The sequence below is a fragment of the Netta rufina genome, assembly GCF_964035555.1.
Source record: "Netta rufina genome assembly, chromosome: 2".
NCBI lineage: Eukaryota > Metazoa > Chordata > Aves > Anseriformes > Anatidae > Netta > Netta rufina.
Window position 1 is genome coordinate 21,393,883 of NC_140124.1, and position 15,449 is coordinate 21,409,331.

The 15,449-nt window shown below is 35.9% G+C and overlaps 1 protein-coding gene across 1 annotated transcript in view; it reads right to left on the minus strand.

The window, feature by feature from the left end:
• LOC311206610 (macrophage mannose receptor 1-like) overlaps positions 1-15,449 on the minus strand; it is a gene marked incomplete at both ends in the record, with an annotated part of 59,352 nt that overhangs the window by 3,180 nt on the left and 40,723 nt on the right. Inside the window, 11 exons of the mRNA XM_084282062.1 lie at positions 290-457; positions 2,399-2,515; positions 5,063-5,215; positions 5,950-6,115; positions 7,136-7,365; positions 8,224-8,326; positions 10,235-10,404; positions 12,265-12,379; positions 13,124-13,266; positions 13,775-13,875; positions 15,018-15,085. Of these exons, the coding sequence (XP_084138188.1) occupies positions 290-457; positions 2,399-2,515; positions 5,063-5,215; positions 5,950-6,115; positions 7,136-7,365; positions 8,224-8,326; positions 10,235-10,404; positions 12,265-12,379; positions 13,124-13,266; positions 13,775-13,875; positions 15,018-15,085 (1,534 nt within the window). The remainder of the gene's footprint in view (positions 1-289; positions 458-2,398; positions 2,516-5,062; positions 5,216-5,949; positions 6,116-7,135; positions 7,366-8,223; positions 8,327-10,234; positions 10,405-12,264; positions 12,380-13,123; positions 13,267-13,774; positions 13,876-15,017; positions 15,086-15,449) is intronic.

Sequence of the window (15,449 nt, forward strand, 5' to 3'; positions counted from 1 at the left end):
ATTACTGAACAATTATCAATACAGGACAGGCAATCTTGTAAAATGTCTACACTAGAAAGAGTTAATAATGGAAAACAGGCTTTTCAAAACAATTCTGAGGAATCTGAACACTAGTCTGCAATTCTTTCTGGCAAGAGTTAGTCTTTCTTTCTGTTGGTATGCAAATGTACTTCCTTTGGCATTTGTAAAAACACAAAACACCCAGCTGAAGTTCACTGTTTGTAAAAGCCATCTACTAGCACACAAAAATACTCAAAACATCAAACAAAATTATAAATGTAGCACTTACTTTTTGGCTTTTTACAAATATAGCCTTTGTAGGAAGAGCAATAGTTATTATTCCAGTACCCAGAGTTAGCATACATTTCGACACAGTGCTCATTTTGTTGAGGGGAAGGTTCTCCTACATTCCAGTTGACAAAATTCACTGCAGTGTTGTCTAGCCACAGCCATTCTCCTAAATGGGAAACATTGAATATGGAAAGAAACAAGATAGTATTTATTTCCATCTTTGCCACCTGTTCTGCATTTGTTGCCTTCCTAAGAAATCTTGTGGCCACTCTTGGAGACAGGCCACTAGACTATTTAGGTTTTTGGCCTGACACATCATAGTTGCCCTTGATTTATTATGCCAGTGATAAAGCATCAATTTTGGTGAAATTGCAGACCAATCTGGCTAATAAAGTTACAAAGTTATGAAGTTCCCATAATTTATTGCACTGGTGTAGCAACATTTTTTTATTCAGTTTATAGAAACGCCTGAAATAAACACATAATTTATCTTCACCAAAATGTGCTTTATTTCAGTAATATGTAGGGAGATTTTATATAACTCTTTTCAAAGCTCCCACTAAAGTCCTTTTAAGTCTAATTTTTCCCATTTGGTTTTCAGTTTTTGCTTCTTCCCACTGACTTTGCACACACAATTTTCATTTCTGAAGATCTGCTTTAAAAATCTTGTGATCATTGTTGTTCAAGTATGCTGGGACTTTCTGTTTCATCCTTCCTGTTCCTTTTTTTTTCCTTTACTATCTTTTAATAACATTATTTATTTAAAACAAATGTGCCCCACGTGACTTTTAAGTTGTACTCAGATAAGCAAATGGTTAGCTTCAGCATGAAAGTTGTTTTATTCTTATAAGTCTTCATTTTTTACTCGTTTTAGTTTTAAATACCTGCCTTTTTTCCACTGTATGATATTTTGATACAATCATTAAATTTAGATGCAGTCACTATATACCATGTAGCTATACAATGGCATATACCTGCTGTAGCTGCTCTCATGTTTATGATTGCTGTAGGAACTGCATTGTTTTACACCTACTCTAGAACTACTTTCCAAAACTATTTTATGTATCAATCAACCACATGAGTAAATCTCAGCTTTTCTTGATGTGTTATAACTTATAAATTATTATTCAAATTCTTTTATCCTCTGGTGACAACTTTCCGGTTTCCTGGCTAAGATTCAGGTAATATAATTGAATATTTTTCTTCCCCTTAAGTGGTGTATTGAAGTATTTGAGCAGGCAATGGTAGGAAAAAAAATTCCAAAACTCAGACAAGCAAACAGGCAGTACTATGAACTGGGGGTTGGACCCGATGATCTCTTGAGGTCCCTTCCAAACCCCTACAATTCTGTGATTCTGTGAACCATTCTGCAGTCCTGTCTCAGCCATTGTTAAACTGGAGTCTTAGCCTGAGTAGCACAAAACTGAAGTAGCCTTTAGGTCTATCAATTAGACAGAAGTAACTATATAACTGAGTATTATTTTTATCAATAAATAAACAGTAAGAAGCAAATTTATTTTTATAAGGAGTAATTTCATTAAAGTAGCTTACTGTCTGCTGTCTCTTTCCTTCATTTTCTGACAGTTAGGCAGAAAATAGAAAAAGTTACGCTACAAAATTCTGAAGACAAAAACAATTCCAGCTTCAAAGCAAAGTTCTGAGGGCCAGCCATAACTAAAGACGGGAGATTAGTCATTCAGGATGGTGATTCCAAAGATAGGAGGTAATGTTAGAAACATTATTCTCTCTCTAAAACTGGAGTGACAAACGCATCAGCCTAGAGTCTCTCCATTTGAGAACCATTTGACTTTAGTTTAACTTCCAACATGGTCCTCTTTATGCTCTGCTATACGTGCCTGTGAACTTTACTTTGTTGTGAAGTACTTTTCTTGCTTCAAGACGAGCTTTCTGAGCATGGTCTTTCTGTTATACATTATTGGTTACTACTTGGTTGCAATTGACTGGTTTCGTTTCATGACCCGACAACATTTTCCAATTTCCCATGATATTTATTAAAGAAGTGTAACATGAAATTTTAAACATCCACATCAAACAGCTTGCAACAATTATTCACCAAACAAAAAGACGTCAAAAGAAAAGAAATTACCATCCACATTTCTGTACATTCCTGTCCAAAAAGTTGATGTTTTCCCTTCAAGTGGTTCAATGGTGTATGTCAGAAAGCTGGCTTCAGCTGAGTCTTCAACTGATACCAAAGAAGAACCTGCAACACCCAAAGAGAAAAATCTCTTAGAGATGTAAGTTTCATACTGGAATGCATTATTGTTATCCTGTGAGATGTCAGTCTTATTTTTACTACTGATTATCTGTGCCAAATTCCAAGCTTGTACTGTCACTTAGGTATTTCTTACCATTTTCATAACATTGCACTAGCACTGTTCACTGTTTTCTCATTCACCGGGAAACAGCAACGCAGCTAACAACTTAAGGAACAACACAACAGGCGAATATGTTATCCAGTATAAACTTCTACTGATGTTTTACTATAAATATAAGTCTCTAAACAAAATTACAACTTTTTAGTAAACAGTAGCTATACCTTTAGTCTGCGTGCAATATAACTTTACATATTGATGATTACATATTTTCTGTGCCTATGTATAGATCACATATAGCAAGCACACTTACTGGCTTTCTGAAGCATAAATCATTAGTGTAACTCTTCAAACAGGTCATGTTTATTTTCCTACATTCTTATTATACCCATCAAAAAAAAAGAAAGATCATTTTGATCATCTGTTGTCCAGATAGTGTAATACCTTGTTAGTCATCCACATGCAACACTATGCATTCTGCTATAATGATTCATTCTGTCTGATGCTCTAGCAGACAAGAGGTCACAGCATGGAGCCTGCAGTGTGCCAGCAGAGAGAATGAGCTACACAACTTTGTATGGAGTGGCATACTGGGTAAAGAGCATCTTCACTTATCTTGTGTGAGACTGAAATCCAGTCAATAGGTATATAGCAACAGCTGTGTTTGACAATCCACTGTTTTGATTGGGCTGTTGAATTTTCAAAGGTGTTTTTCTTCAGGTAAAGAAGGCACAGTTACAGAGAGTGAAAATGTAGAAGTAATTTGGATCACAGCTGATCTAGTGATAAATTCTACTATGGTTCAGAATTCTACTATGCACGAGATATAACTAGAAAATGCCCAACTGCAAACAAAACCCAGAGTGCAAGTAGGGACAGCAGAATACAGGAGAACATGGAATGTTCCTCTTTTTTTCACTACAGTCTTCATGGTTTTTTAGTGGTTCCTCTTTTGCTGAATGATTCAGATGTTTGTTTACTGTTATGTTTGTTGTAAAAAGATCCTCTGCACATCCACAAAGGAGTACAGAGAGACAAGGAGGAGGGACCCCAATTAGTACGCTTCTTTGGCTACTCCAGGCTCATCAAAGGAGCCATCAGCCCATCAAAGGTCATTCCCCACAAGCCCAGAGGGGCAAAGAGGCACAATGGAAAGGGAAGAACCCAAATTATGGACTCAGGAAAAGGACATCCTGTTCTGGTCCTTCCTAGCACTGTCGCAGGACAGCATCAGTCCAAGTGTCCAGGCACGAAACTCACCAAGACATGTTGATGGCAAGTTGAACATGAGCCAGCAGTGTTTTCTGGCAGCCAAAAGGGCCAGGGTACCCTGAGGTGCATTGAGCACAGAGTAGCTAGCTGGGGCAGGGAGGGGATTGTCGTGCTCTGCTCTGCCCTGGCGTGGCCTCACCTCAGGCACTACATGCAGTTTTGGGCACCACAATATAAGAGTGACATAAAACTGTTAGAGATTGTCCAAAGGAGGGCTACATCTTCATCCAAATGTTATGCAAATCTTGATGTGGAGAACATAATAAGATTTAAAGAACCCATACCAAAACTTAGCCTTCCCTCAGAAATACTAAAGTTTCTCAAACTAAAACTAGTAATGTACTAATTCCTGAGAACCCAAGAAAGAACTTGACTACCAGCAGAAAGAGTGAGATTCTTCTTATCCAACTCCAGTGTCTGTACTTTGACAGGCATTTCACTGGTAGGTTTATTGCCAGCAGAGACATACACAACCCATTCAGTGGAGTTTTGTATACAATTCATCTGACCAAATGTCAAAATATACTTCAGGTGAAGAATAATATGTAGTTAGTTCCACTGACTGAAGTAACGAGGTCTCTGCATACTTTACTAGGAGGCTAAACACCTAAGTCACTTAGCCACCAGTGCTACAGACATCAATACTATTGACATATGAAGTCTGGCATAATGAACCTTACATCACTTTTCCAGGGAAGGAAGTTGCAAGAATGAAACAGCCCTAGCTGACTAATACATTATCCAGCCTAGACAGCTGTAACTTTTTCATTCCAGTGGCATAAAACTGCAATAATCAAGGGACAAATCAGATTGGAAATGCAAATGTAAAAAATGTCGTTAAAACAAGTTTTAGTGATTGCTACACATGAGCTTGACTACCTCCTAGCAGGGTAAAAGGACCTAGTTTCCATTTTAGTGATCTTCACTGCAGGCCATGCATTTCTTATAATGCCCGGTGCCATATACATGTACATGAAAGACGGTGTGTGCCAGAGGTAGACAGTAGCTCCATTTCCTCAAAATTAAGGCAATAATTGCATTGAACTATGCTGTGGGCTAACACTTGGACCACCCTCAAAGTCACAAAATGCACACCCCATGTTCAGCTTTCCACAGGAGGAAAAGCATGTCGGAAAGATGTGATTTTGATTGAAGATACTTACCCAAACGAAGACATTCTAAAGATGCCTGGGCCCAGTTTCTTGTAGATGAAGATTCAATGTAGTAGCAATGACCTCGAAAAGGGATCCATGACTGGTGTCCTTCTGATTCAGGGCACTTTCCTGGAAGTTGAGGGGGCTCAGTGGGAGCTTGAACTGTCAAAATGACAGATGGAAGTAAGGAAGAAAGAAAGGCAGGAAAAAAGGAGTAGGGGGGAGAAGAGAGAGAGGGGAGGTAATATTTCTATTATCTTTTGACACATTCTTAAGTTGAGCTCTACTCTTTACCCACAATCACAGCTGACTTTTTGCTGAATTAGGAGCCATATGATCAAATGACTAATTATACAGGTTGGGACCTACCATCATGGAATGCAGAATGCATTATCATATGAGAGCAATGTGAGTTTCAGATCAAAAACGGAAGAGGAGGCCTGAAGGAGTGTCCTTGAAAATTTCAGTACTACCTATAATTTGTTATTCAGTTATAAAGGGAAAACCTGGAAAGCTGCTATGAGTAAACACTGTTGTAAGTTTATGTCTTGGTCATTCAGCCGTTCCTCCCTCAACACCATACCATTGTGACCACATTCATTACATTTGGATTTTTGAAGACTGCTGTTTTTACATGTTTACACAATATTGGAATAAAATTGAACTATATAACTAATAATGTAAAATGATGGCTATTAACAGGAAATCTAGCTTTGTTAGTAAGTGTTGGCCTTCATTTTAAAGCAGCCCCATTCAAACCAATTAAATTTTAATCACTTCATCTATTTAGTTCTTGAAATGAAACACGGCATCTAAATATATATTAGCACCACCCAGCACAATGAACTCTAAACAGTTCATCATTGTAATTACGATGGTTCAATTCAAGTTCTTACCATCATTCTTTTTGCAAACAGAGAAGTAACTTTCATTGCAGAATCCTGTCTTCCAGGCTCCAGAAATGTCTAGATAGACACAGCCTATTTTCTGCTTTGGCTCCCCTTCAGCCCATTTAGTATACTTCATTCTCCAGTTATCAATCCATTCATAACGTCCATTAGTCTAAAAAAAAAAAAAAAAAAAAAAAAACAACAGGAATGATTAAACCCTAAGCATTAACCATTTCTTTGTTAGTCAAATGTCTATGTAGATGCTTGTGCCAGAAGTTTTCATTTAGAAATCGATAACAAATACAAATTGCTTAGACTTTTAAATTTATGTTGTGACAAGCAGCTGCTCATTGAGAAATACTGCAGAGCAACAAATGCTTTTCAGTAAAATGAAATGCAGAGGAAGTGACATTGAATTAATTTTGAACTTAACAAAACTGTTAATTTGGTTGCAATCATTTCGTATAAATATTTTTAGGAGTGAAATTCTGATTAGTAATTTTTGTTTTCCCCACTTTGCAAGAAATGTAAAATTTTTAATTTAAAGGACATTTAAAAACTGAATTATCTCCCACCTAAGCTTGTGAACTTAATGGAATCATTCAGTTGATTAGGTTTGGGGAATGTTTTATTTATTTAAAAAGGAGTGTATTATGTTCACTAATTTGTATTTCTTACATGTGTGCAGCCAAATGGAGGGAATGCATGACTAGAACCTGTGCCAAGCAGAAAAGGTGCTGCATTTTAATATCCAGAAAGTATTAGTGTATCAAAGAACTAGGACAGGGCAGACAAGTAAAATAAAATGAATTAAAACAATTAACTATTTCTGAAAAATAAATGTTGTTATTTAGAATAAGTGATTCTCACTGTACATCTTAAAATTTGTGGATTTTATCTCAAAAAGCAAACGTTGCACTATAAAGAAATATTTCCAAATTCCAGCCTAAAATGTATTGTTTGGAAGTTCACAGGGTTTAATGTCATAAAACAAGCGTGAAAAATATGTCTACTCTATATATATCGGAGTAATGGAAGAGGAGACCTCAACCTGTAAATCTGACAATACATAAAAATATTTAGGACCAAGACTAACTAACAAGCTAAAGTAAAACAAGATAATAAGATTTTGCATTTTCTAAGTTGCCCATAAGAGGAGCAGCATCACGTTCAGCCAGTTTGATGTTCTTACCACATTACTGTTAAGTCCAATCCACATGGGCACCCCATACTTTAATATCTTTAGCCACAGGAACGAATGACTGTAGGGGTCTAAGATACTGGAAAGATCAAACTGATCACGTCTGCAGTTATTTCGTGCATCCTCCCATTTCATTTTGGTATGGATGAACAAATAACTACTGTTACCATAACGGAAAATGCTTGATGGATCTGTATTTGTAGAAAGGAGAAGTTCAGCATCTGCAAAATAAAGGAGAGATATTTGTTCTAAAGGTGATTATGATTTGGCTGCAGTTGCAAATAGGATAAAGCAACCTGCCTCTTTTCTTGATTTCATATTCCCTGACCAGCATGGGTTGGATGTGCTATTCTTTAAGCCAGCATCAGTAATAAAAATCAAATACAGAACTGTTGAAAGGAAAGGAGCTAATTAAAGCAACCTGTGACATGGACTAAAGGAGCATTCTGTATAACACAGTATTACTGAAATGGATTAGCATAGGCCATGATTTCTTTAATATTTTTTTCTTCAATAAAAGTGTTTTGCGGAGACTGGCTGTTTTGGACAGATTTTTCATTTTTTGCCAGAGAAAAGGAAAACTCCATAACAGACCAGCCCTTACAAATCAATCTGATATTTAAATCCAGGTTTTCACTGGTTTTAATTTAATTTCTAGAGGTAAATTAGAGTAAATCAAATTCAACATGGATGAGCAGCATTCACACTCCAGATTGTTCATGCTATTGTGTACAATTCATTCTTTTCCAGAAAAAGAATGGCTTCTGAAAGCCAACATGTTCAGAAAATGGCAGACAAAATCATGCAACATATGTCATTTTAAGGGTCATACTAAACACAAAGAGGAAGCTACAGATTCCAGCTCAGGAAGTTAATAATATGGCAGTTACTGGGAAGAGTCTGCTGAGACTGGACCTTTGGTCTGACAAATGTGACCCTTATGTTCCTGCCTGAAAAACAATTTGTGGATGTATTTTTATTGAGTGAAATGATGTTGAAACACAGCACTTAACAACCAAGCAAAAGCCTGAAAACTCATGAGCTTTGATTATATTTTAAAAGAAAAAACAAGTAAGTACCTGCATTAATTTGGCATATATATCCTCTGTTGTTATCACAGCTCTCATCAGCCCACTTCCCTGCTTCCTTAACAGGATTGTTTCTCATGACAACACAATCAGCCTTGGGACAAAAAGATACAAAATCAGTTACAAATAACTAGAAAATGCAAATAAGAAACTTTTGTCCCCCTTTTACATCTTCAGACAAAAATAATACTGTAGTTTTACTCTCCAATCCTTGTAATATTGAATAGTATATGTTTTTAATGGCATGGAGTTTCTGTTCCTCTTGTACTTCTCAAATTTGTTACTGTTGCTCTATCTTGCACAACACTGGGGTGAATAGGCAAACCAAAGAAATTCTGGCATCCTCCCATCTCCGGGCATACAACATGGAGAGAAGGAAAGCCACAAACAAGGAGAAATGAATTGAATTTTTGAAGAAAAGAGTGTTTACCTTTGCCCCAGGGAAAAAAAAAAAAAAAAAAAAAAAGGAAAAAAAAAGCAATGATTTCTGATATATCAGTCCTTTATTTAAACCTATTGTTATAAGTTGTAATAGCACACAAACAGCAAAATTACAACTGCTCGTACTCAAAGTCAGCCACTTATCTGTGCATACCACCCTTAGAGTGTGCTGTACATTTCAGCTTCTCTTACATGGACTCGACGGCTAGAATTTATGCTAGCACATTTTGAATGAAGAGTGACTAATGCAGAAGGTTTTTTGTTTACAAATGGTTTTGTGCAATGGAACATTCATGCTTATTTTATTCTATTTTCTTAGTGATTTTTGCTGCCCAGGAGGAGATGCACAGAGAAAAACTTGACTTGCAAGTAAAATACATTAAGGCTTAAATCTTTCCAACTGAACAGTTCCATAGAACTTTGTATTAACTGTGACAACTTCTTATTTTGTTGAGGTCAGGTAAAAATAAATTTAAAATTTATAAAATAGGGGCTTTACAAGTTTTCACAGATTACTTCATAGAAACCCTGCTAGTTTTCACCAAAAAATAAAAAATAAAAATATATTGCTCCTTCCAAAAGTAACATTTTAAAGTTGCTTTTCTATTTTTATTGTCCCAAATTTTCCTCCTCCATTAGGGATAATAAGCTCAGAGGTGATGCTTCCAAAAAAAGGAAAAGGACTTTGTACATAAAACTAAGACTTCTATGGTAAGAGTTCCATTCAAGAGAAATGTATAGCTAGTGTTGTAACATGCTGTAGTTCCATAGCACAGCTGTAAGTTATAAATATGTAAGATTAAAGAGAAGGACTCTACGACCTATCAGGTCAGTTTGCATGACAAATAGCAGAAGTGTTTTGCTCTTTTTTTTTTTTCCCCCCTCCTTAAAGCCTGAATGGCTAGCTTTTTACAGAAACATATCCTTCCTGCAAATGTGAATGACAAATTTTGCTTGAATGTACAGTAGGGAAGGTTTTCCTGTAAATGATTCTTGCAATCTGCATGTCAACTGAGAAACCTTCAAAGTTCAGGCACAACTATGGTCAAGGGACTAGGAGAATGCGCTCATTCAGTGCATTTTGGGGGCAATGCCACAAGGCAGGAATCCCACCATCTTGTTTCAAAAGTGTATTAATTAGAAAAGGCAGGACAAACAGAGGTGTTATGCAGCCTTCATGGACACAGAGAATTGAAATCTGAAAGTAATCTTTGTATGAGCACTCTACAGATCCCATCAAGAGCTAATACAGTTCAGAGCCCTTCACTCTATTTGGATTTGTGCGTGACATGTATAAGAAGGATTGTAGTTAACTATTTTATCAATGAGATATGTGGCACCATGTAAAACACTTTAAATAACAATTTAAAAATACCAGGTTTCTGGGAGGAAAAAAATTAACAAAGAAAAACAACAGTGAGGACAGTGCTGTTATTAAAGTCTTTAGATATGTAAGTAAACATAGCAATCAAGAAACCAATAAGTCGAGCAGTAAAATCTCAAATCCCAGCAAATAAATCTAAAAACAAATTTCAGCAGTTGTTTTGTGATTGCTATTTACCTGGCCATCATATGAGTAGAAACCCATATGTCCTGATGGAAAGCCTTTAGCCCAGTTTGTAAAGTAAACTCCTGTTCCATCTGTCCAGAGGAACCTCAGTTCATGATTTATATCATTTAATCCAATCCATGTGTCAGTAGCAAAATCTTTCATATGAAAGGTGAGGAAAGCTAAAGTTTTAAAAAAGAGAGAGAGAGAAAGAAAAAAAAATACTTTTAATGAATGGTAAACGAACTCAGGTGTAAGGCTGAGAGATTAAGTATTTTTCTGAAATACAGAACAATTTATTGTTGACGACACAAACACGTAAGATGAAAAGGAATTGACTTTTTAGTTTAATAAACAGGGAATCACATATAAAGCTGTTGCTTTGTGCTAGACACTTCAGCTATTTGTCTAACCTGGTACAGGGATGAATCCCCAAAGCATGACGGGAATGCTTTTTAAAATGTCTCAATGCTTTTTTAAATCCCAGTCCTACAACTGATACAGAAATATAAAGCCATGTAGATTCCACACATTTCTGATAATTTGACCAGTGTGGTTATGCCACTGTGGCATCATATAGACAACACAACTGAGCACCAAAAACTTGTGCATCTGCAGCTGTAACAGCAAATGTGTTTCCCCTTACAATGGAATACCTGGGCAACAGCTGACACTGCCATAACAGGGAGCAGAATGCACAAGAGAGATGCTTTAAAATGAGTTTCAACAGAACTGTTTATCACAAGTGAATCGATTACCACAGCTTTGCACAGTCCATGAAGGTGCTTGTGCATCTTAGTGTGGCTAGCTCAAAAACAGAGCAGGCCAGGTCAGCTGGCATTTATCAACCCACTAAACCACAGCATATCAAACACTGTGCTAAATAAATATATCACGGCTTTTGCCAATTGCTAGTCAACATTAAGAGCTCACTCGTCTTTACATTACTGTCTGCTCTATCAACCATTCACCTGGCCTTAGTCTTTTAAAATGAATGCAACTTACTTACCTTTTCAGGAATAAGACCTATAGATTTCTTTGCCAAATGTTAATATTGTCAGTCTGCCAGAAATTGTAACAGGAATTGAAGCCTTTATATCTTGCCAGTAATAACAATAGTATTGTGCTAACAGCTTTATTGGTCATTTCTCTTTTATCTAGAATTCAATCCCTGTGCATGAACCACCTGAGAAAGCTTTTCTGCAGGTTATGTCAAATAAGGATTTAAATATGTTTGAAAAGTGAAAATCTGATTCTTCATGTCTTCACATGTGGAAAATGTCAGTAGTGCTAAAGTCATGTTAGTAATCTAAATTTAATCTTGTTAATTGCTGAGACTACAACAATGATTTATTTTACAGTAGTTGATTTTTCAGTATGCTCTTTTAAGTTCACAGTTTGTGGTGTGCAGCATCGGTTTCTCGTCACTGCAGTATAAAAGTAAAAAACAGTATTGCTAAAAAGAAGGTGTTATTACCATCTATCAAAATCTTTCCCAATTTTTAATTTGAATGTTTGCCATGTTTACTGAAACGTGGGGTAGTTTCCCTCTGCTCATCTCCCCCAGTCACCGATGTGGCTCTTCCGATCACTCAAATCAGCTTCTATAGTGAAAAGAAGAACATCTGTGCTGTGAGTTGTGGGTAGGTGTATGAGCAGTCAAACCTCTGCCCCAAACTGCCCAGACACAGTAAATTCTAATCCCAAAGGTTTTCTTCTTGAGGTAATATGGAAAGACATGCAGCGAGTTAATGCCACCTAGTGAAACTACATCACTTGGAAAGGATCATGCTGGGTCCAGCTGGCAGACAAAGCATTACTTTGGCTGCCAAGATAATATACATGCATATCTAAGCCAACATCAGAATTCTGTAGATTCATGTGTAGATTTCACTGTAAATTTCTAAATATTTTATATTTTGGAACCCAAATCAGATGTGCAGACATCATTCAACTGCTGCCCATATTTATACAAATACAACAGGCATCCTGTAAAGATTAAATGCCATTTCATCTAGTTGCTACAGAACTAATTAAAGTACCTTGCACTTGTTCATTAGAAATAGTGGCCAGGTTTCCTCCTAAATTCATACAAGCTGTTCGTGCAGCATGCCAAGTGACACGTTCATCTTCTGTAGATCCAAATATTTTGTAACACTAAAACATGAACAAATTCTCCATATATTATCTTTACTCCAACACCTCTTACAGATTGAAAATCACTGCTTCAAGCAAAGATGGATGGAGAAAAGGCAGTAAAATAACAGATTTATCTAGAAAAAAAACACATTCAACTTAAAGCAAGCTTTTTGTGCTGGTCCATTTTCTACATAAAAAAATAATATTTCAAGAAAATGTTTTGCTAAACAAGACATATAATAGATTTGATCTGAAATTGCTAAATAAAAACAAGCAAAACTGACTTTTTATAGACGGTCAACTAATATTGGTAAATTCTGCATGACTGATATTAGTCTGCCTGTTTCTTGTTGTTCCTTTTTAATTTAACTCTACAAAACATATCACAGTGTTAAAGTCAAGAAAGACAAAATACATTCAGTACTGAAAGAACATTATGACTTGGTTAAAATAGAAGATCAAAGTGTCAATATTTCAAGAACTCTCCAATTTCTTTAGGAAAACCATATCAAAATGTTTGAAGAGACGGCTAGAGAATGATTTTCATAAATTACAGTTAAATATGCTTATATACCACTTCTAATGAAGTGTTAAAAAGCAAAGTAGTGGATGGGCAAATTAAGCAAAATGCGTAGGCAACAACCAGCTCTCTGGAACAAACAATATTTTATTCTAATAAGAAACAGTAGTATTAAATCATTCCTTTGCTTTCTAGTTATTGTTCTGCCAAACATCCAACATGCTCTTTATTTGTTATGGTACCTTGTTTTGAAAGGAAAGCCAAGTTGGACGACATCCTCTTGGAGTTGAAAATGTTGTTGGAGGAACTGTTGAGTTTATGGAGCTGTTGTGCCTTTCACATATGTAGGGATTTGGATAACCACAGTTTATATCATTCCAAAATCCTGAATGTAAGATAAATGGAGAACTGTATGACACCACAGTCAGCATTGTTTAAATCAAAAGCAATTTCATTCATTCTAAAAAAAGTTGAGAGACAAGATGAAATCCTCAAAGTCTCACAGTTTATTTTCATTCTGTAACAGCACCTAGGATAAATACACCACTTCATACACACTATAATTATGGTGTTGAAAGCAGTGTAGAAATAGGTACTAGAGATATCAATTTTGTAGTGGCATATTAGGCCAATTTTAATAAAAAATATAAAACTGCTGTATAATAACCACAGACCTCTATTAGAGCTTCCTCATGTTAGATTTCAGGTAAACACAGGAACACAAGTCTTATGATAGTATAATAGTATGGTCTTCCACTACAGTATTACATGAAAGAACAAGAAAAAAAAAAAAAAAAAAAAAAAAGAATGGGTACCTCTCACCTCTCAGAAGAAAAAAGTTATGACACAAACACACAAACAATGAAATTGAGGAACAATGACACAGAACTCACCTAAATTCTTATACATGACTACACAGTTTTCATCATTATTTGCAAAGTTAGGTTCATGTGGTGCCCATGCCAAATAATTCACTGGGGTGCCATCCATCCAGCTTAAGAAAAACAATTCAACAAAACACTTTAACATATAAGTAGGTTTGCTTCTATGTTAGAAAAAGTTATTCTGCAATGTTTAATAAAGCTGCTCACACTTTAAGGTGCACTGTTTGACCAATTTGCCTCCCTGCTAATTGCACTAAACTTACTCTCTGTATAAAGACATAGCATATGCGTTGAAGCTGTGCTTACTCTGGATTTATACAACACACTGACAATTTGCAGCCGATGGAATAACCAGAATCACCATTTAGGCCAATATGAAAGCCAGACACTATTTCAGCATGAGGGAGCCCAGGTGCTCACCATTTCTCTCCAAGTCATACATTCATTTTGCCTATTACAGAGATCAGAGATATTAGTCATAACACTAGCCAAATGTTTGATCATTCCCCCATGCAGAGGAAAAATTGTGAGGTCATGACAAACCACCTACAAGGCAATTCCTGTGACAATTTTCCCTCCCCACAAGGTAAAATAGAAATACTGAAAAAGTTGTACATCAATGTAGATTAAACTGTCAAGAAAAAAATTATAGCCAGGCAATCAAATATTAATGTAAAGATACATTCCTGTTGGACTGCAACTGAGAGAGATGCCCAGAGAACCCTTTATAACTTTAGGCACACACACCAGCTACATCACTTAAGCACTCATCTTATGGTGACTATAAAAGGATTTGATCGTTCCTTAAAGAAAAAAATTCACTAGTATCAACACAGAATTTTATTATTTTTTTTAATTCCTTATATTAGCTATATTTTACTGGAGTATGGGCAAGGCAGTCAACAGATCAGGGCAAAATTCAAAACAAGCTTTTTTCATTCTATAAAAAATATAAAATAATATTATTAGTAGGGTGAGTATACCTAACAACAGAAGTGGGATTCAAAATAAAACCAATTAAATATAATGATGCACTGTGATATTTAATACATTTTTACAACCTTCATAAGCAAACCCATCAAGCATGAAATACCAATCCTAGGGAATTCAGAGTAAAACACAAGAACATTCTCATTCACTTTGATAGGCCACAATTTCATACAAGCATTTCATCTTTTTTTCTCTGCTCAGTAGATTTCTTCTTTCTTGATTTCAAAGCACAATGCAAGCTTGATGGTTCTCATTGACCTACCTTGTCTTTTGATCAACACTCAGTTGTAAACCAATGAAATATGCATCCTCTTTGCCGTTTTTCAAGATCTAGAATATAACGATTAAAATTGTATACACTTCCTCTTTTTATCACAGAAATCCGTTATGTTAATAATGAGTAATAAACTATTTATTAACAGGGGTTATGAGTTGCTATATTCTCTAGCTACAGTGCTAAAGTTAAAGCAGCTCACAGCTGACAGTCCTCAGACAACTGTCAACATTGGCCAAAAAGTTTTGTTTTTGGCCATCATTTCTTACTTGAAAGTCAGTGAAATCATCAAATCTTACACAACCTCTGTGGCATATGTCATCTGACAAATACCTTGCAAGACATGAACCCTCCTACAATCAATTAATATAGGCTCTTGTGTCATCTCACTGGCACTTTTCAGCCAGTTCAAGAAAAGAT